This window comes from Idiotropiscis lumnitzeri, chromosome 9, assembly GCF_059441095.1.
Source record: "Idiotropiscis lumnitzeri isolate Australia: NSW breed Sydney's pygmy pipehorse chromosome 9, RoL_Ilum_1.0, whole genome shotgun sequence".
NCBI lineage: Eukaryota > Metazoa > Chordata > Actinopteri > Syngnathiformes > Syngnathidae > Idiotropiscis > Idiotropiscis lumnitzeri.
In genome coordinates this window covers 15,778,953-15,806,840 of record NC_142399.1, presented here as the reverse complement: position 1 = coordinate 15,806,840, position 27,888 = coordinate 15,778,953, and the positions used below count along the sequence as shown (strand labels likewise).

At 38.8% G+C, this 27,888-nt stretch overlaps 1 protein-coding gene across 2 annotated transcripts in view; it reads left to right on the top strand.

Annotated features, from left to right (window-relative positions):
* Positions 1-27,583, top strand: part of gabrzb (gamma-aminobutyric acid type A receptor subunit zeta, b) — a 43,497-nt gene extending 15,914 nt beyond the window's left edge. The window contains exons 3-10 of one of the 2 annotated variants that reach the window (XM_088304925.1): positions 7,945-8,059; positions 9,739-9,801; positions 11,577-11,794; positions 15,378-15,460; positions 20,382-20,519; positions 21,640-21,792; positions 23,107-23,297; positions 24,714-27,583. In XM_088304925.1, coding sequence (XP_088161051.1) covers positions 7,945-8,059; positions 9,739-9,801; positions 11,577-11,794; positions 15,378-15,460; positions 20,382-20,519; positions 21,640-21,792; positions 23,107-23,297; positions 24,714-25,079 — 1,327 coding nt within the window. In that variant the 3' untranslated portion in view covers positions 25,080-27,583. Of the gene's footprint in view, positions 1-7,944; positions 8,060-9,733; positions 9,802-11,576; positions 11,795-15,377; positions 15,461-20,381; positions 20,520-21,639; positions 21,793-23,106; positions 23,298-24,713 lie in introns of both variants that reach the window. The other variant, XM_088304924.1, reaches the window with a different exon arrangement.
* The last annotated feature ends 305 nt before the right edge of the window (positions 27,584-27,888 follow it).

Genomic DNA, 27,888 nt, shown 5'->3' with positions numbered 1-27,888 from the left:
AGCCAAGCCCTTGTGTTGACCAGTCAGCTCCCTCCAACCGTTTGTGTTTTGCGCAGGTGTTCCTTGTTGTCTCGTCAATTTGTTTGTATTTAGTTCACTGGTTCCTTTTACTTCTTGTTGGGTCATCGTCAATGTCGCCGGTCTCCAGTCAGTGTCTGTCCTCCATTTCCTCAGCGTGTTTCACTCATCTTAGTCGGAGTCAGAGTTATTTTGCTTGTGTGTGTTCTTTACTTAATGCTTATTATTTGTGGTTTAGTATTCAGGATTTTCTCAGTTCTTAGTTTGACGTTTCGTTTTCTTTTGCAAACGAAGCAGTTTTTGTTGAAACCACTTCCTGCCTGGCTTTCCTACTTTTGGGTCATCCACCTCAATTCTCCACCATGCTGAAACATGTACCTGACACATCTTCTGTCAAATTTTTGAATTTCCATCCGACAGACTGCAATGACATTGTCCCATAGTGTTTCAATTTCACCAATAGTTATTTATTTTATTTACTTTTGCGTGCGTGTGGCATATTCTTGATGACTATTGGCTATACCGAACGATAGACCGGGCCGGCCTGAAATAATGATGGATGGATGGACGATTGACGTACCCGCCCCAGCAAAAATGAAAAAAAAATGTGTAAAAAGCACCACCATGTCTGTTGAATTTAATGTTAATAAAAAGCTTCAGTGGCATTAGAGGTTCCACTATATCTCAATGAATTCAGAATGACGGAGTATGTTACTTGTGGTCTCAGGTTTTATTGTATATTGCTGTCAGCAGTATTTAATTTGTTGGAATAGCCCCCTAGTGGGGTGTATTAAAACTTTGTAAACAATACCATGTGCTCCTATTAAACTGGCACAACTTTTTATGTTCCTTGGATTTCAAAGTAGACCAGTATAACATTACTATACAATGCCTTTAAGGGAAACATTTATGGCTTTCGCACTCACTGATTTCCAACTGTCTTGTCATGATCACATTTTTCATGATATTTAAACATCAGTAGGCAGCTATGCTGTATACAGCTGTCTTTTTCAATTGAAAGGTTTCTTGTTTCCTACCAAGGATTGTATACAATGAAGAAACATCAGCTTTCATCCACCAAGCTCGCTACATGACCAATCATGACTTGCCTGTCATTGCATCTTATGTAGCCCGTGATGGCTGAGAGGTCTGCGGAAGCCTCGAAAGACACCTACTCTAACGCATGAGGAGATGATCTTTGCACATGAGAGCGGCAGCATCTCAAGTCCAGTCTTGTTTCAAGGGGAAAATAAAAAATCTTGACAAAAGAAGACATTTGGGGCATCCAATATGGATTTTTAGGACAAGCTCAAGCGAGAACAAATGGAGAATGTTTGAATGAAAATTAAACTTCATTAAACTGCTCGCCTGTACACTACGGAAGTGTCAATTTAGTTTCCATGAGCTGCCAATCGTCGGCCACGTAATCAGCAAAACTCCAGCTGATCACTATTCTATAGAAAACGCCTAAAATCGGTTGCTATGATCAGCCGGCCGATAAATAGGTCAAAGGTCAAAATGCTCGAGTGCACTCAATAAAGGGGGTAATAATTGCCAACAGCCTATCAAATAGTCACACTTGCATCCGTTTCTCCAACTAATCGCTCTTCTTATGAAACTACAGTTGTCATAGCAATCCATTATTTTTATTTTATTTTTTTATTAATACAAAGGGTCATTCACCGGGTTGCGACTGCTCGTTCAGTTTTGTTTGGCCTCGTCTCTTGGTGTGTAACGGTCATAAAAAAAAAAAAAAATTACTACTCAGGTCAAAGAGGCACCACCCTTGAATCAATGCTTGTCATGTTACTCCCTTTGGAAAAAAATACAACTGAAAGGCTTGTTCGGGAGCTAAAATAATTTTAAACATTATCCTAATATGAATGTGGAATAAGGGCATTTTCTATCAATAACTCATTGGAAACATGCACAACTTGCATCTGTGTTTCTAATTTGATTGCCATAATGGAAGAGAATGCATACATTATGGTAATATGACTTGCAGGTTTAATGAATCTCCAGTCAAATTATCTCATGAAAATGCATTAGTGAATCCCTTGTGAGTCAGAGTTTTAGGAGTAACAGCAAAGTTTGGCGGAACTGTATCGCTGCCAGCAATGGAATGCGTCAGATTGCTTAGAATAAATAAATAAAAAACTCAAATTGCTCCTTGTGCATATGCTAAAAACACACGGGATTTCTGTATAACAAAAGGCATGGTTTGGATGCTGGAGTGAGATAATCACATGAATCAATGAAAGATGTGTGGGAAGCCGGTACGACTTGTGCATATTGCTGAGTGGGAGGAAGCATGTCGGGAAAAGACGGGGAGAAGGAAGTCCATTGAGAGCATTACTCAGCTCACTGCAGGGAGGGTATGTTCATCTAAATTAATCTGTTATGAAATGCGCAAGGGCCGCCTGTGCTGATGCTTGGTTTGAATTGAATGAAGATTGGGAAGAAGAGTTCATAGGGAGGTTGGGGGGTCTTTTGAGATGTTATGTCATGAAACTGTATCTGAAAAGGCAAATTCTGCCACAGGGTGTGAGATCTTCATTCCGAGGCACCTCTGTATAACGATGTCTGAACTGATTCATCCAACCGAGCGTCTAACTTGAGACACCCCACATTAGTATAGCCTTTAGGCCACCGAATGTATAGAGAGCTTCAAATGTCACATAATGCACTTTGCAGTAGAGGTCAACGCCCTTCAAGTTAAAATTGGATTCTCTTATAAAGTGATTTGGAAGATCACATTACTTAATTTGTATTGTGATCAATTTCATGTAGCGATCAAAACAAATACTAAGATGGAAATTAACTGTTGTTTTGGAATAAGTGAACAGCTCATTAATGTGGCCTTAGCTTTTTGTGTCATTGTGTGTGTTTTTGCTCATTGATTGGTAGCTACTTGATTCACAGTGCCGCCATTATTTGTGTTTCCTTATCATTGATCTGCACCAACGAGTCACACTGAAAAAAATCTATTCATTTTCTATACCATTTGTCCTGTATACAGTCACAACGGTGCTGGTTCAAGAGGGTATCCTAACTCTTGCAGTAATTGTTCTTTACACTACTCCCAACAATGATCTGAAGAATTTAAGAGATCAACAAAATACAGTTTACATACGATAATTTATCTACAGCGATGATGAAATAGCAGCAGCGCTGTCCAACATTTTTTTTTCCACAGCTAGCGTTGGACATGTTCCGCAGCATCTGTTTCAACCCTATATATATATATATATATATATATATATATATAGATTATAAATCGCAAGATATCACCAGCAAGGAGCCGCTCTTATGTAAACATAATCGTGCAGCCTGAATTATTTAAGGTATGTGTAAACTATAAAAATGAAGACATTTAAGTTGATTGTACACTTTACCTTATTAAACTTGGAAGCTTTTACCAGCATTCTTGATACTGTTTATAAATGATGGCGTGGCCTCAACATTTTTGGTTGTATATATCTTTTCAAATTGAGCCAAAAACTACACACTATGCATACTTGCACCATCAATGCTATGAAACTATGAATGCAAAAAGAAATACCTGCAAATACATTTCATTCTTCTTAGGCATAAAAAAATTTTTAATTTAGAAGTCAGTAAAATCGAATGAGTAAAATTAGGAAAAGGCACTGGGCAAAAGAAAACTAAAATCACTTGTACTGTGTTTCATTTTTTTAATTGAACCTTCATTCATCCCAAATGCTTTTCGAATTTAAAGTTTAATGCATTAAAATTATATACAAAATTAATAAGAGGTATGCACCTGAAAAGGGAAAATAAAGAAACATCGAAGATTAATAGAAGCGTTTTTTTTTTGCACTGTGACAGTATATTTTAATGAACTGGTTGTGTGTGCTTTATTGTTATGTGTTGTTGAGGGGTTGTGGCAAACATGTCATGTTCTGTTACTTTGAGTACTCCTATTTGTCAATGAGAGAGAGAGAGAGAGAGAGAGAGAGAGAGAGAGAGAGAGAGAGAGAGAGAGAGAGAGAGAGAGAGCATACAGTTTCTCTGCGTTGTAGTCACGATGACGTCGACGACCGAGTTGTTTATTTATGTTTTTATTCATGAGGTGCGTTGTTTTCCTCTCAGGTCATTGTAGTGTCATGGCTATCCCGTGTTAGCAACCGAGTCCGATAATTCAGGTGCAAACCTCCCATTCATGGCAGCACGGTGGTGATAAGTGAGCATCTAAAAAGGAAGCACGTTGTGGCTGATGCTCATTTCTGACATGGGTACAGTCATGTCTGGAAGCTAGCATTAGCATTCTCCATTCCGACACTCTCAACCATGCACAGAGTGTTGTGTTAATGAACTCAAAGTAACAGAATGATATATTTTGCTACAAGCCCTCAATGACAACACATAATCTAGTTTGTTACAATATATACATTTATAGTGCGAAAAAAAAGGACCACCTTATATTTAAGTATATATATATTTTTTTTCTTCTTTCAGGTGCATCCCACATTTTGATTGTGTATATCAATTTACTACTTTTGTATTGTGCATACTAGTGAAAAAAACAAAACGTAATCGATATGGGTTGAATAAAAACAAAATTAAAACTAAATACAAGTTCTTATTTCATAAGCTCAGTCCCTTTTCCTAATTGCACATTTCACTACCTAAGCAATTTAAAATAAGATGATTGTATTGGGAGTGAATTCTAAACTAGTGATTAAAATGTGTATACACATTATGTAGACAATAGAAGAAACATTTATTATTATTACAAGACGGTGAATTTAGTATTGATCGATTGCAGATTGGCATTTGGTGGAGGTGGCAGTTCAGCTGCCACCACATAAAACCCCCAATGGGTCTAAATATTTACATTCTAAATTAAAATCAGCATAATTTGAAGTATAATGAATAAATCCACTTTTTCTTTGACGAAGTATTGATAAGAACGTGCATAACTTGAAAAATATGTCGCGTTCAAGTAGGTAGGAGTATTGTCAGTCTAATATCTTTAAGCTTAGAAAAAAATAAATGACATTACAAATATGTTGTTGTATGTTTTTTTTGTTATTGTTTTTTTTTTTTTCATGCTGATTCTTAAGTGAGGCTTCCCGTCTGTATGGCATCGGTGCCCTGAGCTCAGTTGTGGGCACTCAGTGTGTCATCTTATTATTCTTGATAGGCAGCCCAGTGGGCAGGTGTGTCAGGTCTGTCAGATTGTACCCTGGGAATATGTGCCCTCTGAAGACTTTGCTTTCAAATAGGCGTAGAAAGTTGCGACAGTTCAAAAATAGAAATGATGCTTGTGTTTGGATGAGCAGGTACTGTGTAATGTGTGAGGTTAATCATAGCATCGGTCACAAAATATCTACTTTTCCTCTTTATCATGCTGTCATCATAAAGTCACTGTTGCAGATGTGAAGTATACGTTTTGTATTTAGATGCAAAAAATTGTCAATAAAGAATAAATATTACAAAGCTTGTTCGCTAATATTATATTTGTATATACACTTGATCGATGGCAAACTGTAATTACTGACTGACTCGCGTGTATTTCGTGTTTTAAGATGAGCTAACGCTGTTGGCCTATTTATGAATGAATTACGATGACAACCACCACACACATCTGCGGAGCTCAGAACTGGCAACCTGCACCCTAATCAAATCCACCATTTCACAATCTGCTCCACAACTTAGACCAGCTTTTATCTGGTCAAATGTTTAGCCTACTCGCTGTTACAATTAGAATTGCCAGTTGCATAACGGCCTCGGCCTGGCACAAATATGAAAATGGACCACTTTTTATGAAAAGCGCACATATGTGTGTCTATGTAGAGGGAGTCCCTAGAATAAGCGAAAAGACTTGATTTGGTGCAGTTCTGTAGGGCGGCGGTCGCCAATCTTTTTTGCACCAAGGATTGGTTTCACATAAAGACAAAAGCACCATGCCACATACAAATTTTAGTTAGTTGAAAATAACAAAAAGTGGTCATTATATGAAGTGCAATTTTGTATGCCGATATTCTTAAAAAGCCTAATATGATTGGCAATATCATCTGTAATCGATAAGAATTCTGAAGTCATTACGGAAGCTATATTTCTCTTCATGTAATACGTGTTTTCCTAGTTCTCATTTTATTTTGCCAGCCACTGATGTAGCAGAAACAACAGCATTTTGGTTAAAAAAAAAAAAAGCCTTAGAATCCAACCATGCATTTTGTAAGCGTAATTGTGAATGTAACCACACAGGGTGAGCTAGAATGATAATGCAGTGGGCCAGAGGCAGAGCGCTGTCGCCGCCGTCTCTAACGCGGCTTTAGCATCCAAGACTGTTGCCTGCTGAAACAACAGGCTGCAAGCCATGTGAGTGAGACTTCATGCAGCATAGCAACAGGGTGCTGGGAGCAACTTCCCAGCTGTCTTGACTTATTTGACACAGTCAGGTGGTCTGAAAGCTGAACTTCACTTTCATTTGCGTGGAAGCCTGTCAGCTCCAGCAGTTCCACTTGGAGGCCACATGGGGCTTTCACAAGTAGGACATGCACGAGATGGAATTTCATAATATTGTTAGTAGTCATTTATTGCATATTTAATATAAGTTTCAAAATCAAAATTATGCAAATTGCTTTTATCAACAATCAGGTGGTTGGGCATTGTCAACATTTTTTTATGTTAATTAAAGATTCATCCAAAAGCTTTGATATGCTGTATTGCAAATATAGTCCGATTAACAGTGGGTTCCTGACTCACCCCGCCAGGTCTGTGCAGCAAAGCTCAGCATATAAAATGTTACTGCTCGCAGTAGACTCATGAAACATCATTAGCATGGTGCCACAGATGCGAGATGACTCGGTCCAGAAAAAAGATATTCTTTGCTCCCTGTAGTTCATTTAATTTCCAAATACTGCACAACTGCATTTATTATTCCACTAATATCCCAATTTTTTTTATATACCGTTTTAGTTTGTTGCATTAAACCAGTGCTTCTCTATTATTTTCTGTCACGCATCCCTCGAAAGAAATATTTTGCATTCCCCCAACTCTCTGCCGTGGCTTTACAGTAAATTCCAATAAAACTGTTATAAGCACACCTGTGCATAACACTGCTTACCTTATGAACAATAAAGAAATCAAAAAAAAAAAAAGAAAGAAAGAAATATAGCTTACCGGTAACTGACCACAAAAAAAACTTCATTTAACATTGTTTTGATTCTTTCTTCACCTTTCTTCTGATTACTGTTAAATATTTCTCCACTGTGTCTTTTAAGGGTTTGTTCACTGCATTGCATATCTCCAGCTCTGTGCTCAGCATGCTTGGTGCAAAAAAAAAATCTAATTGAATTAAAAAAAACAAAAAACAAACACCTTACTCTCTATGCACACTGCCACCTACAGTACTGATTGTGTAATTACAGGTTCTTCTAGTATGGTTCTTCTTACATCATGGCACGTGCGTGTGCCTCTACAAGCTTTTTGTCCATGAGAAAATTATCTGTATTTCACACTTTCCAGATTCGACACAAACACACACATAACCTAAGGATGGAGAGGGGGAGGGGGCTGGTGTAAATCACTGTATATTGCAATTACATGCCATATAATAGCGCTCGTATTTAAAAAAAAAAGAAAAGAGATACATTTCTTGAAAGCCACCAATTAAAATGCAAGCCTATGGGAGATGGTTGGTTCCCATAAAATATAATAAGTGATTCAAAACAATTCAATAAGCCTTTCATGTGTGCTTCATGTTTTTCTTTTTTGGGAAAATCCCATTAATCTCCATTTCATGCCATGTCTTCTCGCAGCAAGTGTTTGCAAGATTTGCATCAGAACGAAATGGATACCCCGCAGTTACAGTGAATGTACCTGGTAAATGTGCAAGGGTGGCACAATGAAAAATTCTAATGCGCTCCCGTTTTGCCTTCTTTCTGTCCTCCTCAGGTTGCTAGAGAACTCCATGCTCAATGCGGAAATGAAGGAAGGAGAAATTCTGCCTCCAACCATTCAAAAGCTGATGAAAGGATATAACAAGTACCTGAGGCCTTTCTTTGATAGTAAGGAACCGACATCCACACGTACTCTTCAAATGGAATTTTGACAGCAGGGATGATGACGGATTCTATGCAAGGAAGTATTAATAATCAGAGTAATATACTGACATACATTATGTTTCAGTTTGCCAAATAAAAGTAGTACAATACTATTTGATATTCATTATTTAATTCAATGTCCAGGGGCGGGTCTAGGCAGGGGCAAGAGGGGCCTGGCCCCCTCAAATAATTATCATGCTGCCCCAAATATAAATATATATACATATATATATCTCACTCCTCCGCTCCACTTCTTACTGTCTTAATGACTTGATTGCTCGCTCAAATATAAAATTGAGTTGTTTCTCGTGTCATGTTTCTTGACTTCTGCCATTTTCACTATGCTCAGCGTATCGGCCTGCTGCCGGCTCACTGTGGGGATAGCTGTCTGCAGCGAGCGGAGACCCAATTTCCAATCACTCTTCAGAATGCAAATGAGCCAGTGTCAGGTTTCTAATCCCAGTTTACATCAATAAACTGCAAATGCGAAGCAAATGAGCTTTGTTAAACTCGTTCATGTTTTGGGAAGTGACATACTTAATTGATAATAACATAATGAAAACAAGAGTTCATAATTTTTCTTGAAAATCAACAACAACCAACAAAATTAACAAAATTCTTTGAGTATTTAAACTGTCGCCTATTCTCCATGACCCGGTTATGTGCGCCCACTGGCCTGTCATGTGTCACAGCACAGGCCTCAGACTGTGCACGCATTATCTGTGCGTGCAGCCACCTAATGAAAGCCCCGCCCCCACCTAACTTCAACAATCTGGCTTTTCTCTTACAATAGCAGCTTCACTTTTCCACTTCTGCAAAACTTTCAACAGACTTGTCCAAGCCTTGTGTTTCTCATTCTGCTCAGGCACTCGGCCTCGCAAACAAGTGACATACCACAGAACTCTCGCGTAGAGATTGCTTGCATTCAATTCTGAGGTTACATATATAATGCAATAATGCCCCCTCAAGATTTGTGGCTGCCCCCTCATACATGTCTGCCTAGACCCGGCCTTGGTTAGAGAATCAAATACAACTTACAAGTCCACTGTATCAGTGCAAAACCTTGAAGTGCATCATTGTAATTATGGTAAGGTAAAAATCTGAGTTTAGGCGACCAAAAAGTCTGCAATTCTCTTAATATTCCGAAGAACATAGCGGGACAAAGTATTCTTCAATTCTGGAGATATAAAATAAATAACACGCCGAAAACTGTAAAAATGTACAACGTGCTCCCGTTTGTGGAAAAGATTAGAATATTTGCCACATTGTTGTCATCATCACCATAGGAATGATTGTTGCCAATCCACATTTATACAAAATATTTTTGATGGCACTGACCTTTAATTTTACTTTGAGAGGCTCACTGGTCTTCTGCATAGAAATAAAAACAGAAAAAATGAAAAAATAATTGGTTTTGTCAGTGGAACAGGCAAAACAAATAATTAACAATTAACAAATCAAAAATGCAATAAATATAAGGGATTGATTTTCTTTAATGAATGTCCCCTGATCAGCAATTCATTATTCAACACAATGCATTATTAAACTCTTGATGACTTAACATGACCTGGAATTCCACAATTGTCCTGGACAGGACATGTTGGTATTGTATGTTTTGTTTGCTTCTTCTATTTTTCTAGATGGTCCTGTGACGGTTGGTATGAGCTTGGACATTGCTAGTATTGACACCATTTCAGAGATTAATATGGTAAGAGATTTTTTTTTGTGTGTGTAAATCTACAAACTCAGCAGTTTTGATTTCTCACACTTTTTATGACTTGAATTATAATATGCAACAAACAATTAAGAATAGGATTAAGTTTGAACATAGATTTGATGAAAAAACAAAAACAGCAAAATGAGTGCCTGATAATTGGTGTTCGTGAAGAGGTACAGATAACATTAATTGTGACTAATTGGTTTCGGGACCTAATTTGTTTGTGTGAAAGAAAATGGAGTAGTCGAAGAAAAGGCAACTTCAAATATGATCTCTTTTTTTTTTGCTTGTTTGTGCAACGCAATGCGGCAGTAACAAAAACTTTAACCTAATTTATTTGTTGAAAGAACTTTTTCCTCCTATCTACATGTCCTTCCAACATTCATTCTCTGAATTTGGCCGCACATCCAACAAATGTCACAAACACAGACCATGCCAGTCCACGACTTGGGAAATCCTCCAAGATCAGCCCCCCACACATCTGATGAAACAGATGTTTTGACCTCAGAAGAATTCCGCAGTTCATATTTTGCCTGAATAGGCCACAGTATTGAACACGTTTGTGATGCTTTATGATTCAATTTCTGCTCATGTTCTGCAACTTTGAATAGCCAATATAGGCGTAAAACAATATTTCGAGGCCACAATCAAGCTGATCAAATCTGCACTACAGGTGTCACCTTGTGTAGTCCAGTGGAAGATTGACTTTTCATCTTCGAGCCATCTTAAATTGTGACCAGAGATGTGCAAAAATCATGTGCATAAGGTGATTGGAATATTTTTTTTTACAACTTAAAAAAATTAGAAAATTAAATTTGATCCAGCAAAGGAAATAAGTACAAGACACTCACCTAAACTCATGCAGTAAAGCAAATATATTTTTGAAAAACACTTCTAGGCCATAAATATGAACTAATCAAATAAAAAAACAATAAGATTGATAAGATACCATCATAAACGGAGGACCCTGCTTTCTGTTTTACATCAACTAATTTCCAGTTGAAAACAGGTCCATAAATATATCACATGAAATGTAAACATTATATGTTTAATGTCTTTAGAATCCCACTCCTTGCTTTTACATTTAACATTTGTTTCCGGTGTTTTTTTTTGCAATTATGACCCAATGGGGAATATGGGAGCCTAATGCCTCACGAGATTTCAGGTGTAATTTATTTTGGTCATGTGATTCATCTCTGTTCTACAATTGTTGCCACTTTGTGGGTCTGACCTTTCCAATTTAAACGGACTCATCATACCCTCCAAATAATCCAAAGTGACAATCTGTCACACCCCCCCGTCTAGTTTGCTGCCCTGCCACTGTCAAGGCCTCCAGAAGCGACTCACTGATGAATGTCAAATAATTACCTGATTATTACGTTTGCTATTGCTGGCTTACATTATCAGCATGCCTTTGATGGGCAATGAAAAAACACAGTGAGAAGCTCAAAGATCATTAACACCTATCAACCTGGCAGTGCTGATACACACACAGCAACACACAATACCTGGACCCTGCTGTGTTCTCTCAAACGTAAAAGCGAAGTTGCTGACTTGATGCAATGCACTGCATTTCAATTGCTTAAGGCTTAGAACAGCTCAGGGACCTGATGCCACCAATATCAAAATGTGGGAAAAAAATAACCTGACTACACAGGAATGCCATAGTTAGGGAATACATTGCTTGACTGTCAGCATATTTTGGACATCACATAGTAAAGTAGTCCATTAGTTTTGCTCTAACCTTTTGGACCTCAATCTTGCAGGACTACACAGCCACCATATTCCTCCGGCAGCGCTGGACAGATGAGCGTTTGGTGTTTGAAGGCAACAAGAGCCTGAGTCTTGACGGGCGGCTCGTGGAGCTCCTCTGGGTCCCTGACACTTTTATTGTGGACTCCAAGAAATCGTTTCTTCACGACATCACTGTGGAGAACAGACTGATCCGCATCTTTCCGAATGGGACCGTCCTTTATGCGCTGAGGTCAGATAATGAACGGAACTGCCGCTTTATTGGTTGTTGGGTTTGGTCTCTGATTTACGAAACAATGAAATGGCATCAAGGGGGGATGGAGAGGAAATTGACTAAGGCCCACAAAGTGACATGGTTTGACTACGTAATTATAGAGCAGGGGGTTCTGTCAATACAGTTAGCATGTCATCTATCGATACGAAGAGCTTCAGGCTCTCAAAACATTGAAGTCTTCTTAGTGCTGTGTGAGCGTTCGCTTCGTATCAGATAAGCATTATGCTAGATCATAAAACATGCATTCATTGAGCATATGGCTTGGATGTTGGTTTGAGATTATAATTTGCACGGTTTTATAATAAACCCTTTGATATTACTGATCAATAGATTACACCAAAAAAAAAACTCTCTAGACCTGAATTATATTGACTCAACGTTCTCTGTGTTTGAGTTCAACAGTTCAGAACTTTTTTTTTTTCGTGGATACAGTAAAGTGTTGTAAAATAGGGAACATCTCACTCAGGACACATTTCCTCTGTTGTTAATAGCAGCTTTGAAACTAACAGTGGGAGAATAAATTAACGTGAACATCTTGCTGGGGCAAAATTGAGTTGGGTATTCCCACTCGATTGAGTCTCTCTTTATGGATGACATGCCACTGTGAGGAGAGTTTGCTGTGTTGCCAACGTGTGCAATGTTTATTTATTTATAAATTTATTTTTCAGTGTGTGCTCTCAATGTCCTTGTGCTTCACTGAGACAGAGATGTTAAGTAGGATAGTGTTTAGAGAGTTGGGCTAGTTGGAATGAAATAGGACTAAAAGGATAGTCAAAAGAGGAATGGTTACCGAGGGGAATTGGGGCTGAGAAAATAGAGTATGAGGTGAGGAATGTGAGGTGTTAGAGCTTTGGTAAATGTTTCAGTACTTCGCCTTTGGGAATACATGAGAAAGCACTGAGATGTATGCACAGTGAAGTGGTTTGGAGGAGAGATTTAATCAAGCAATATGAGGGGGATTCATTCACAATAAAGGGTCCTGTGTTAAAATTGTAATTTAATGTTCAAATATTTGGGAAAACGGTCATGCTATGTATGACTTTAGAGCCGCATGAAATATTCTCAAAATGTGGCTTTATCACCTCAGGCAATACCGACCCTGTTTGCTTAAAGCGTTACATACAGTGGATATTTTTATCTTTAAATGACAAATTTTAGCAATATTAAAAAATGGGACCACGCTGAATTATTTCACAACTAATATGTGCAAAAACACAATGACCTGGCTAGCAGTCTCATTTTCAATAAATTGTTGCTACATGCTTGAGACACCACCGGTAGTTTGCTGCACTATCAGCGAGGCATCTATGTTGTTACCAAAACACATGAATGCTGATCAATCAATCTGAAGCTATAATGGCCATTACTGAGTGGGAAAGTTCAACCCCTCGTTTGCACCAACCACACATTTTAATCTAAGCCAAAAAGAGCAACTTTGATTTCATCAGCCGATAACGCATTTTCCCAGATGTATTTTGGAGATTTTAAGTGCCAAATGTAGCCTGGCTTGAATGATTTTCTTCACATGACATTGTCACACGTACTGAGCTGCCAGTACTTGCTCTCTGTGGCAACTCCTACCTAAAATGGGACCAAACAGAAAGTCAAACAACAATTTACCAAAAATATTTTGTACGAGATCGAACTGCTGTGCTATTTTCTCCATGAAAGGATTTTCTTTACTATGTTTCACGATATGACAAACATTTGAATCCGGGCCTACTTAAGCATCTGTTCGTTATTTCGGTTTAATCAAAGACATGTTGAATGATGGCAGGTGTGTGTTGACTGCCATCTAACATGATTTTGAATCAGGCTTGGTAATTATGAACACAGCCACATTCCCAGTTATAGGAGTGTTTGAAAACTTGTGCAGCCACAAAGCCTCAGTAGTCTATTTTTTACTCCCTCTCTCACAAATCTTATTTTAAGATTCATTTCCAACAGAGTTGTGCTTGTGTAATGGAAAAGTTATTTATTGTAGAATCAATAGGTTGTTCGATCAAAAGCAGGATGTTAGCTGGAGTGTGAGGTTGGGAATTTCCGACTAGATTTATTCTGGCTCACCTCGGCACGTAGCTTGAATTCTGGTACCAGTCCTCTCGAGTAAGGTTGGACTGTATTCCACACTGGAATTGCTCTCCGTGAGAGGCCTGAGGTGGGAGCATACTTACGGCTTCATGCCTAAGCATTGGGGCTCACCCAAGTGAACAGACGGATAGGCTACCATTGCCCTCTGGTGGGGGAGAGGCAGGTCCTTATTGTTGCTTGTTCCTATGCGCCAAACAGCAGTTCAAAGTACCCGCCCACCTTGGAGTTTTTGGAGGAGCTGCTGGCGAGAACTCCCTCTAGGGATTCCCTCGTTCTGTTGGGTAACTTCAATGCTCACGTGGGCAATGACAGTGCGACTTGGAAGGGTGTGGTTGTGAGGAATGCCCCTCCTATATCCCCCCTGATCAGAACCCGAATAGTGTTCTGTTATTGGTTTTTCGTGCTCATCATAGGTTGTCCGCCACGAACACCATGTTTAGTCACAAAGGTGTCCACGTGTACTTGGTACCAGGGCACACTAGGCTAGATAGGATAGAAAACAGCTGGAAAATAAGCTTGTTGGTCTTGGTGACCGTCTCCACTGTGAATTAATGAATGCATTAACTCTCGGGTACTGAGACCTGACGCTGATAATTGAAGGCTTTGAGGCAGTTGGGGGCACAAAAGGCTGCAGTCTTGGCTTCAGTTCAGCGTCAGCACCGTAAAACGAAGACAAAATTGCGGTCCGTTGGAACGAAACGTTTGTTCATTTTGAATTGGGCATGCCCAGAGTTGGCATGCAATGACAGCAACTGCACAGTGTTGTGCGTGTAGATGAGTTTGTGGCACGAGCACACAAAAGGCTACTGATGCAGTCTCTCCTGAGTCCAATGAATGTGACGACGCATTGTTGTTTCCATGGCAATCAGTCGTTTTGGTGCGCTGATAAGGGTCATGTCCTCACATAAACATCACATTGATGGTGGAAAATGTTTCAAATGTTTTATATTGGTCACATCATTTCACAAAAGCCTGGCATTAGAACAGGGGTGTGAAGACTTTTTAAAAGTACTCAAAGTGTACCATCGCAGATTTGCCAATTTCTTTTCATCGAGTAATTATTGCTATATGCTTTAAAATGTCTATGCTTTAATAAAATAAAAAAAATAATAATATCAATACACTTCAAATATACATTGCCTCTTGCATCAGTTTTCCGTCAGATGTTTTCATGTCATCAATGTTTGGTGGTGACATCCGCTTGCTCGTGTTGTGTCGGCAAAACCCCAAATTTTGGCACTGTGGCCAAAGCAGAAATGCACAATTTAATGTAATCATATCATTAAAGGCAGGAGACTCCACCCACCAACACTCTCCAAGGAGACGGTAAACAGAAAGACATGATGCTCCGCTATTCATCCTTTCTTTTTAAATGTGTGGATTTAATGAAAAGCCAATCAAAGTTTGCATTTGGAATTCTTTAATTAATTGTTATGTTCGTGTCCCACAGAATTACGACCACTGTGGCCTGTAACATGGATTTGACCAAGTACCCAATGGACAAGCAAACCTGCACACTTCAACTGGAGAGCTGTAAGAACCTCCTCTTTCTGTCTGTGCCAAACATCAACGAATTTATCTTCCAGGAGAGCCTCAGAAATGTGCTGACAGTGCACCGCCATATTTGGGTTATGAAGAGCGTATGCACTGTGGACAATAGTCTTTTACAGTTGGCTCCTCTGCCTGGCACACCTCAGGCGGATAGTGCCTGAGCGCCAAAATGATCAAATATGTTTGATATTTGGTGCCGATGGCGACATGCCATCCGTGCTCAGATAAATGCTCCCGCACACGAAGGGCGGATGGCGACGGGGGCCGATGGCGCCAGGCTTTAAGGCAATGTTAAAAATTCAAATTCTCTTGTAAGTGTATGTAAATCATCGATGGAGAGCGGCTTCAAATAAAATCTCGCCTAAGGCGCCTCATTGGTCTGTCTGCAATAATTTACTTATTTAATGATCAAGACTGCAACATATTTAGTTTACAGCAAACTGTAATTGTCAATGAGTTTGCTGTATTTTAGATTAACAGCCTGCATTTTTTATTGCACTTGTTTGTGTTGCTTGGTCCGACACAGTGTATAAACATCAGCAATCTGTGTAGATCAATGATGTCAAGACGTAATAATTACAGTCTGTGATCTCTCCAATTCTATCTGATGTGATACATTTTTACTCACATTTGAAAGAAGTCCAAAAGCAATCTGACGAAATCAGAGTCTATGTTTTCTTCTCTTTTATGCTGCCATGTCACATATCTTAACTGTTGCACAATTCCACCTCTATGAATTTAGTATGGCTCCATCTAGGCCAGTGCTTCTCAAATACGGGGGCGGGGGCCCGGTGCAATGCTGAGGGGGGCGCGTGTGAATCTGGGGAACATACGTACTGCAATAAATTGCAATTACAAATCTGCTCCAGTAGTTGGCAGTGGCGCTCGCATTGTCTATTGTGTGCATCGAGTATTAACTCTACGTTGTAGATTTGTTTCGCCACGAAAATGCTGTCATTTATAGTTGCAGCGGTGGTGGTGGTGGTGGGGGGGTTAAATTATTTTCTTCTTGCTAGGGGGGGGAGTAACAAAAAATAATTGAGAAGCACTAATTTAGGCATTCGTGATATTCAAGATCTATTAATAAAGTCATTTTGTTCATTGTTGTATCATGAGGGAACTTGTTTAATGACACTGCGTTTTCCGATGGTTTTGTGTATTGATGGCGGAAAGCATAGCAAGTCTTAATTAATTGGTGCAATGCAATCCGGTGGTCACCTTCATGGTGCCTCCTGGCACAAGGTAATCCCCAAGCAAGGACCACAAGAGTTGACGGAGAGCTTGTTGTAAAAATAGCTCACCAGTGATGAAACTAAGGGATTATGATTCAGAGAATTAGTTTTGCATATTATTTATAATTATTGTGAGAAATCATTAACGTCAGTGTCTTCACATAATATTAATTATTCATAATAAGATGCAATCAAGACAATTTGAGCAAAACTATTTCAGATGTGTGCCAAATTTTTAGCGGTCTGGATTACTCAACTCAAGGATTAGCTCTCGGTTTCAAAAAGGTTGGTGACTCTTGGTGTAATTTGTCATTAAATATGACCCAACAGACACGCACACACACACGCGCACACTACACACACTTATCAGAAAGGTAGCAGGAGCATCTTTATAACTAAATCTTGTTACGAATTGACTGTGATGTGAGAACCAAACGATCCCTTCTGTGATTTCTGCCACCCTCGCTGATCTGCTTGCTTCATGCCATGCTTTTAAATGACAGCCACCCATGCAGGCTTAGCCCATTCTGGTCCCTGCCAAAAGCCTACCAAGCCATCAATGCCAAAATGAAAGGAAACCTGTGGGGAAGGGGAGGCTTGCTGAAAGTGAAGGAGCTACAATCCCCTCAACAGACATATAGACATCTGGAGGTTGAAGCTGAAAGGATGATGGCTCCCTCCTCCGCTGCCTCAATAATTCCCAGCTAAATATCTGCACCTTTCGCCGCTTTTTTTTACGCTTTTCCATAAAGTTTCTCTTTGATCTTCTGACTCTCTTTACTGATATCTCCCTCTTACTTTCTGTTCGTCCTTATTCTTTATGTCTTGCATATCTCCCACTGTGAAGATGTAGTCAAAGATTAATTCTTTTTAAAATCTTTTAAAGTCAGTTGACAGCAGAGTGTGGTGTCACGGTGAGTGGGTGCTGAACATTGATTTGGGTTGTGGTAAAATATTTAGCCGTTTCTGACAGCAAAGTATGAGTTATGCGCCATTTTAGTTTGAAAGAACCCTTGGCTCAGATATTTTACAGCACATATTTAATAGTTGTTCAGTCATGTCAGGGCTTTAACTTGGCAAAACAAATACAAGTTGAACTATTGCCCTTATGTGGGGCTCTGGTTAATTATTTAGACAGTCAATAAAACGTTAAATAATACACGGAGAGATGACAAGTAATTAAAGTGAAATCTAGAACTAGTTCACTGGTTCTTTTAGTAATCACTTGCACCCTCTGGTGAAAAATGTGAGAAGCACACCAATTAGGTTAAATGATATTTGTTGCTTCAAAGTGAGGCACAATCAGGGCCAGCGTTGGGTGCCCTTAACTGAAAAGTCAGACCAACCCGAAATAAAAAAAATTCGTCGCCCCAATTTTTCTGTGCTCGTGTGTGGGTGGTGCATCTGACTGTTAAATTGGTTACCTGGAATGAATAAAATATAGCTAGCAATGTAATCAAAGTACCATAATATTAAAGTAATGCAACTTTAATATGTTTTATTACTATTGGATCGCTCCAATACCTGATATGTTAAAAGAGATTAATACAAAAAAAAAACATCAATATGTTGTTTATTTTTATATATCTCTCATTTATTTCCCCCTCTTATAGCTGTTTAAAATGCACGGTTTTTGAATGCTGCAGGAAACCTGAGCACCCACAATTCAAACCCAAAGCACAAGAAATGTGAAGGAGACAAACTAACCACTTGTGCACCATGCTAGACAGACAGACAGGTAGGGAGATCGATAACGTCATCTGGCGAGGGAAAGTATATTTGGTAGCTTCATAAAGGATTTCAAACCATTCCACGTGATTTTGGGTTGTTAATTTGTAAAACGTTGAAACAACCACCACCCCTAACCCCCTCACATACAAACACACACACACACGCGCACACACCCACGCACACACGCGCGTTCTGTGACTGACATGACGTTGACTGCAAAATGCGTTTGTATTTTTTGTATTCCCAGTGACAAATTTAGCAGATTATATTGGTAATATGGCTTTAAAATATTAAGGCTGTGAATGAGTCGTGATGGGAATTAGTGAAATGTTTATGTGTAAGTGGCGGGCATAGGGCTAGCATGCAAGCTATTCGCGCTCCTCCACGATAACAAGCAGTCCGGACGATTTTGACATTTCATACGTTTCTTTGTAAATTTTATTCAAAATAAATAAGTCCTGCAATGAATCTGATCCAAAATAGTCACCATCCGGTCCATTCGAGTCACTTTTGAAAATGACCAGCACATAACAGCAGTACATGTATTTTATTACCCCCGAGCTTTTGCACACGTCGTGCTCGATGATGCGTAGTGTCCCCATGGATGAGGTGGTGCCCCCCCCCCATGGACAATGGCGCCCAATGCACTGTGCGTGCTCTGCGTAAAGGGAGCGCCATCACTGCGTACAATAACAGGCCACAACATCAGATCACCCCATACAGTCTAATTACAATGATAAACATGCCCAGTTTTGACTAATGTCATATAAACAGGACATTTTAAAATGCATGAATACATATTATGTCTGTTTGAAATATTCTTCCCATCCCTTTACGCTAAACTAAGGAGGCCACATCAACAAAAAGGGACAAATCTCAAGATGTAACGCAGTTTTACACCCCTCAAGACCAACACCACTTTGTCATGGCTGAATTATAAAACACGGCACCTGATGTAGTGTTAAATGAGTGTATACAGCTACGAATGTGTATGCCAGTGTTTCCAAACATTACTCCGTGTGAAATCATCTTGAATAATAATTTGTGAAATGATGCTTTAAGATGATGATTTCCCAAGGCACATTATTCTGACGTGTTTGGAGATGTAGGCATTTGCCAAATTGCTATAATAGAAGGAATACATTTAACATGTATTTTTTTTTCAAAGCTTGATCTGGGTTAGCGAGACTCTCTGGGGTCATGTGCAATATGCATGATTAGCGTGGTTTGTATGAGGCAAGAGTTTTGCTTCTTATTGGGAGTTTTACATGACGAATGCATTTCGGTTAACAATTCCTATTGGACTTTTTTTTTTTGTCAAACTGTGTTAGCTCTATTACAGCGAGAATATTCGGTTTCCACTGTGGCTAGAATTTGTTAAACACTGACAATGTTTTCAAGGTTCTTACACAGTTTGTCCATTTCAGGTGTTGCGATGAAAGCAGAATTATTTGAACGTTGTATCCCCCTTTAGGCGAACACATCCTCTTGAAACTAGCTTTTCCAAGGACTTTTAAATTCGTTGTGCTCTTACTTTGCTATAAGAAGGACTTTATCGTGTAATCCCTTATGAACATAACTGTGGGTGGAGCACAGTTAATTCACTTTCCAAGGTGTCCAAGGCAGTGCTGCATTTTGGTTTAGTGGCATTCTCCTTCCCCAATTCCTCCCCATCTTGTATTAATAACAGCTTTGCTGTGTCACACGAGGACAAAAGCTGAATGCAGAAACTGCATTTCCACTTGACTAAGAGTGCATCGCACTGTGTTAAATGAAAGGATGGTTCTGCTGCAATGCGATGATATCCTGGTGTGCTTATTTGATGAATTCTGTTAAAGGGAAGTGATTAATTTCCACTGACATACCGCTTGGAAAATTCATTTGGTGCAATGTTCCTGAAAAAAAAAAAGTTTCATTTTCATCGGTTTCTTGTTCCATAGGGGGTTACAACATCAATGATGTCATGTTCTACTGGACCAGAGGAAATGAGTCTGTCAGTGGCCTTGACACTCTTCAACTTGCTCAGTACACCGTGGAGGACCACTACACCTCTGTGTCAGAGGCTATCTATGAAACTGGTAACTATAATGGCAACATGGTAATGGTTCTTACTGGAAAGGGTTCAGATATTTTTTTTTGTTATTATTTTTGCTTTTATGCAAGGCACTTAATTTTGTCTTGTTGGATTCAAAATACATGAGTTATGGGTGAGAAAAGTCCAAAATGGAATACTCTTGGTCTGTGACTCCTCTTGTCATCAATACTGCCAAACAGGAGCAACAGCTCGAAAGCTACAGTCATGGACTAAAATGATTGCTAAACTCTGTTAATGGTCACTGAATCAACATGAAAATGAGAAAAGTATAAATGCAAATTTACTGAGATGGAACTCAGGTGTTGCTTGCCTTATTAAGGTGGTCCAAGAAAATGTGAAAAAAAACAAAACATTATGAGGTCTTGACAAAAAAGTAACCCTGAACTCAATGGGCTCTATTCGCTCAGCCGCAAATGATGCTTGCCCAAAGACGCTTAAATGCTCAAACAAGCAAATGGTTAGCCAGTTTCTTCCAAATCTTAGCCAGTTAACAGCCAGCCACTATCCTAAACCAAGAGTACATAACTCTGCATTTTAATATTCTAACTCAACCAGCCGAGCCCTGCATTTTAAAGCCACACACATTCAAAGTCACAGATACCAGAATGAATAATAACGCACCTCATCAGATTCTTTATTGGTATTAACCATGTTATTATGCATACTTAATGGATTTCTGTCTGAAAAATAACCCCCTCAATAAACTAGGGCCTATTGCAGTATTCTTTTCTATTTGGCATCCATACTTAGCTCATCTGCACAAAGGGCATTCTCCCAGAAGCTCGTGTGTATTATGGTAAAGGTATTTCTCTGACATTTCTGTCTTTCTTTAATCAAAGGATAGCAACAATTTTCTTTTTGCTTTGTGTACAAATGTAAGAGCACTTTGCTAACTGTAAGACATGGAGGCGGCTCAATATGTTCTATGGTTGCTTGTGTCTCAGTGTTTTGTTTTTTTTAAACATGTGTAATATCTAGATAATTATACTTTACAAGTGTATACAGGAGAAGTATGCTTCCTCTATTGTCTGCTCATTTCTGGAAAATCAAATGTATTTGCTAAAGGGACTTACTGTTCATGCTTGCTGTCTTTTGTCTGAAAGGTCACTACCCAAAGCTGGTCTTCCACTTTGAGCTGAAGAGGAGTATCCTGTACTTCATCCTGGAGACGTACGTCCCATCAAGCCTATTGGTGGTCCTCTCTTGGGTGTCCTTCTGGATTTCCCTGTCCTCTGTTCCAGCACGAATTTGTATAGGTATGTACCAGTCAGAAGTAATGAATCGTTCAGTGTGTAAAAATATGAGTTGCCAAAAATATATTATACTATGGATAACAATATAACACATGAGGTAAGTACACCATTTTCACATGGAACCATGTCTTCTAATTATGTAAAGCGTCACATGAACAACACACTGGATTTTACAAAATGCAAACAACTAACATTATTTAACAATTACATAAAATTAAAAACCCTGTTTTCATTCCCAGTCTAGCGTAAAGCACAGCCTTCTTTGGTATTTTGCTAGACGTTGCACAGGTATAATTGGGTGCAATGGGGCGTTTGCGTCGTTGTGGGATGGAAAAAGTCAAGCCTGGCAATTATGGTGTCATCCCTAATTTGCATTCATATCAGGGCGATGGGAGTGCAGTACACCATGGGGTCCGTGCATGACACTGGCAAGTGAACTGCAAGATATGTTTGTGGTTTCTCTGGTCTGTTTCATGTGTTCAAAAAGTCTCTCAGGTGAGAAAACGTATTTTAAAAGTAGTTTGCAGCTATTTTGGGATATTGGGGCATAATTGAGATGTCTCAGTGGAGCGATATAGCTTACATCAAGGCTTTGTGCCTGGCTATAATAACCGATGTTTTGACAAATATACAGTGTAACGTCTTCCATGGATCGTGGGAGAAGTTTGACAGTAAAATGTCGACTTTATTGACAACAAATCACAGCTACTGTCTAGCATAATGACATGATGATACAGCACTTTCTCTCTCTCGCTCTCTCTCTCTCTTTCTCTCTCTAACAAACTTCATTACAATAACCAGTATTTTTTTTCAGTGATCAATTTAATGCTTTTAAATTACAAATAATTTAATGGTTTAAAATTATACATAAACTATATATATATATATATATATATATATATATATATATATATATATATATATATATACATATACTATAAAGCAAAGCAAAACATTTTGGATAAAAGGTTACATAAAAACAATGTGTTTTTTCCTTATCTTAAGGAGGCTTAGTTTCTGGACGTAATTTACCATACAAAGACAGTGTGGGAAAGAGGCAAGATGTCCAATAGGTAACAGGGAGACAATCTGGCCCCTTTTTAAATATAAAAGATCTTGTGGGCTCCAGTAGTCCACCTTCATTGTACTGGTTCACTGCCGTGGTGTTTGGAGAAGCCTGATCTCGAGGGAGTGGGAATTTAGGATTCTGCTCAAGGCGTTGCACAAATCTTTGGAAGTGGAAACTAGTATTTCCACCACGTGTCTAGCTGACCTTGTTTATCAAAGAATGTGCACTGTGTATGTGTTCCATCCCAGGAGTGACCACAGTACTGACGATGACCACTCTGATGATGGGAGCTCGCACGTCGCTACCGAACGCCAACTGTTTCATCAAGGCGATTGACGTGTACTTAGGAATCTGCTTCAGCTTTATCTTTGGAGCCCTCATAGAGTATGCTGTGGCTCATTTCTGCACCCTCACTTACAGTGACTCGCACATGCTGGTGGTGAGGCACTCTTGTTTTTATTTTGTCCTGCTGTTACCATCGTTGTGGTCGTTACACTTAGCTCACTGATTAGAAAGGGTTTAGATACTGAGCACGGGTGTGACTTTCTTATTTTTTATGGGTACTGTATCTATTTATTCACAAACCAAAACTTAAAGGGGAAATGAAGTCCAAAAATATTCTTCACAATATTATGCTCTATTTGCTTCCTCTAGTCTAAACATGATATTCTGATTAATGTTGCATTTGTGGAATATGACTCGAGATGCAAAATCGACCTATTTCTAGGCATCTTAGAGGGAGCCATTTTGCCACTTGCTGTTGACTGTAAATTATATCACAGTCTCTAAGGGCTCAGGAAAGAACCGTCACTGCCCACTTGTTTTTTGAGTTTGGTCATGTGACGTTCGCAAGGCCAGCCCCTCAATGCTGTGAAGTCATTTCAGTTGAGCGCAAGGAGCAAAATGGCAGCTCCCGGAAATTAATTCATATTCTACGAATGCAATATTAATCAGAATACCATGTGTTCCGCCCCTCATTTATTAGTCAAGTAGGTTGTACTTTCATGTTCTAAACAAGAGTTTTTGTGTCCTTATTTGGCCAGTAGATGTCACTCTTGTCATTTTTATACCTGTTTATGCATTTGATTGTTTCTCAAGATACCTCTTAGCGGCTGAGCACTGAAATCAGCAGCCAAGTTGTTGAAAACTCATTAAACCAGCACGAGAGGTTGAAAAAACAACGATTTACCTCTTTAAGCATCGATCTCAAAGGAACCTTGGCAGAGCATAATCTTTTCACAAATAAGATAGAAGGAGATCAGAATAAGAATCAGAATCAGAAATCCCTTTATTGTCATTGTACTCAAGTGTGCAACGAGATTAGAGAGCTCCGCTCTCCAGTGCAATACAACAATAATTCAGATAAATATATAAATTAGATAAATAAGAGAATAGTTAGTGCAATGGAAAATAATACTGAATAGGGTATATAAAGACGTGTCCCTCTCTTGGAACTCTTTCAATATTTAGCTTGCAGTCTAGGTTACGTACTTTATACTAACTGAGGACAGAAGACCGTGTTTAGATTATATTGAAGATGCATAAAGGATGTTGAAAAGAGTATTTTTGACTCAACTTCCCCCTTTAAAAAATAGCTTAGGAGATCACAAGTTAGTGATTGCGCATTATTCGGTGTCTTAGTTTCTTATGTTGTCATTTAGTACAAGTTAGTACTAAGACAAATTTTGTTTTGGAAATTTTGTTGGCGTAGTGTAGTAACAAAACCATAAAAGCACAGACCAATTAGAGTAGACAATTCATGAGTTCTTTAGTTCAGTCATTTCATCAATAAATTAGTAAGCTCTGTCATTATTGTTTCCATTTACAACTAACAATCTAATTTCCCTTGTTACAGTATGGCCACCAATTGCATAACTTTGATGACGAAATGAACGGCATCGTCACCACCATCTCCAGCCACTCCGAAAGGGCCAAGCGACGCAAGGAACCTGACGCAGGTCCCGCCGCTGCACCCACCTCCACCGAATTGTCGGTCGACCCATCCAGCCCGACAGGCAGCGAGCCCAAGCCTGAGGCTCCCCCTCCAGAACCAACCAACTGGTGTCTCATTGTTCTGGCCACCCTTCGCAAACTTCTCAGTTTCATAACGTGCTGTCACATAAAAAATCCACATCACATAGACAACTACTCAAGAGTCACTTTCCCCTTGTCATTTGTCCTCGTTAATCTTCTTTATTGGACGTATTATTTGTACTTTTAGCAGTATTTAAACCGGGAGTTTATTTCACTGTACGTACGATAAGTGTGACTTAGGTGTGGTTCTGAGGTGAGTTTTTACTATTTTTAAAGCAGCAACATAATGATAATGATACAAGATTGTTTTTGAGGAAGAAAAAAAAAAGTCTTCCACTATTTTAATTAAACGCCACTGTTTTAGCATTTTTAATGCTGACTCGTGAGGTCTGCTACACAGAAAAGCTTGACATGAAAAGGGAAAAAATGCTTCCAAATATGAAAATCATTCAGTTTGCATATTTCCCGCTGTAGCACATTTCTTCTAATTGTGCCCCTTGCGGTTTGTTAGTGACTAACGCAAAGAAGATGGAGCTGTGATTTATATCCGAAATGTCCACCGGGATTGTGAAAGGACGAATGGACATTCCTCTATTTGTCGGAATTTTTACGATTGAGATTTGATTTATTCTCCTTTTCTGCCTGAGGGTCCACATTATCCGTAAAATGGATGCTGAGTGGCAGGAATTAAAAATAGCAGATGCAAAAACAAAACTTATAATAGGACAGTGTTTTGAGAAAGTCCAGACCCATGAAATAGCACAAACCGTGTTTATTTAATTGTCTTTAGTACATAAGACTTAATACTACCTTATATACAGCAGATAAATACATGATTTGATTAGTTTGCTATGAATAGTCCACATTATAACCAAATTAGTGGACCGTATCATTCATTCACCGCTTTTGCATATTGGCATCATTTTCATTATTTAACATTTGAACAAATACGGTTTTGTTCCACAGGAGAGAAAAAAGTTGTTCCTTCCTTTGACAGCAGACTCTCTCTTTAACAGTGGAATAGAGAGACAGACAAATTTAACAAGTCTGTTTCCTTCTCAACTAACAAATTATGGATTTTTTTTATTGTAATATTTCCTTTGAAATACGGTGCTGTGATATCAATTATCGGTGTGGGTTATGAGTGAAGTGCTTTGTTTGACATGTAATTATGTCATCGTTTTAGCTATTTTGAGTTGAGTCCAAAATGTCACTGCAAGTATTTATATTTATTTATTTATTTATTTATTTATTTTTAAAGATGTCATTATACTCGCAAAGCTTCTTAAAAGCTTTAAAACTATGGCATCTTCTGGACTATTTCAGGAGGCTGCTGTAAAATGACGCGTTTACATTGAAGCATAGAAGTAATCGACATGACTGCCTGCGTACTTCAACAAGTTTGGAAAAAGAAAGCAACAGAAAAGCAGAGAGAGAGAGTCAAAAAAGCAGAGACGCAATACGGACGCAAATTTACTGTCATTGTATTTGACATGGTTGAGTGTTTGGATGACGCATTTAGCACAACCTTGACTTACTGTACAGTACGGTTATACAGTCTGTTTGATATCTTTTGATGGGGATTATGTAAACCAAAGATTCTAATCAGATTTAAAAGTGCATTCCCAAACGTGGATACTTTAGCGTCATGCTGTCAGCCTACGGATGAACGTGACATCTCATATGTCAGACAACAGAACAAAGCTGCATGTTAATTTGTTGTTGTGTTCTGTACTGCTGTGACATGCTTTCACTTATACTGGGATGAGTTCGTTTGCTCATATTGCAAGTTTCTTCCATGATGTGCATTGAATTTAATGATTAAGGCATTGCCTTTAGTAACTGTTTCAAGTTTGAAATAGACGAGATCATTCGTCTTTGTCTGATAACAAATAATTTTAGATTACATTTTGTTCTCTCTGCATGCTTATCAGGGTATAACTTTTGTTTCGTTCCACTTTGGTTGGTTTACTTTTCTTGGGTTACATATGACGGAGAAAAAAAAAAAACGACTCGATGCTTTGATTGTCAATGCTTTCTCATTTCAAAAGTTCAGGTTCTCGGTTCTGTTCTCATCTTCAGCCTCAGAGCTGTTACAATATTAGACTGAGCTGTGTCCTGTGGAAGCAGGCAAGCAGTGAGAGATTGAAAAAAAAAAAAATCAAAAATGATTTAACACTGTCGGGTTTTATATACGGCACCTTTCTCTTACAGTGGATGGTCGTCTTGTGAAAAGGATGGGAAATGAATGCTCATAGATCAAGTGAAAGTGACAGTAGAAAAACTACTGAGGGTTCTTAACGCTTTTGTCGCAATAAAGATGGCGTAAGGTTTAAGATAAGAGTTTTTTTTTTAGGCATCGGCTCAATAGCTGCAACTCAATCATGGACACCCCTTGGTTACATTGACCTAAATGACGAAAATGCGAGGACTTTCCTGTGGAGCACAGATCAAAATGGACACATTTCTCAGAGATGGACGAACCCTTTTTCCTTTCATGTTATGGAAGTTGTCAAATAATACCTCATGGTAACGTCGACGGCCAACCTGGGACGTCTTCATGTAAATTGTATTTCTACCGTAGCGCTGTAATGATCTAAATATTGTTCTGCTTTACCATTTGTGAATAAATTCCACCAATGTGCATGTACACTGTAAAGAATTAGATGAGAGCAATAAAATGGTTTGTGTGTATGATAGAAATGTAGTTATTTTAACTTTGGGTCTTTAGCATTGCAAGCTAACATTAACAGCGGCACGTTGCGGATGACAAAATGTTTTAATATTAATTCCCTGAGCCTACCTTGACTTAGAGCCAACATTATCTTGATCAAGGGTCTGCAACCCGCAGCTCCAGAGCTACATGAGGCTCTTTTGCTACTTTATTCAAATTTAAACCACATAAATGTGTTGCTTTTCTAAATGCAATTATTAACATTGTAAGACGATTATGGTGCCAAAGCGTTTTTAGATGTTTTTCATTGCAGAAAAAAAAC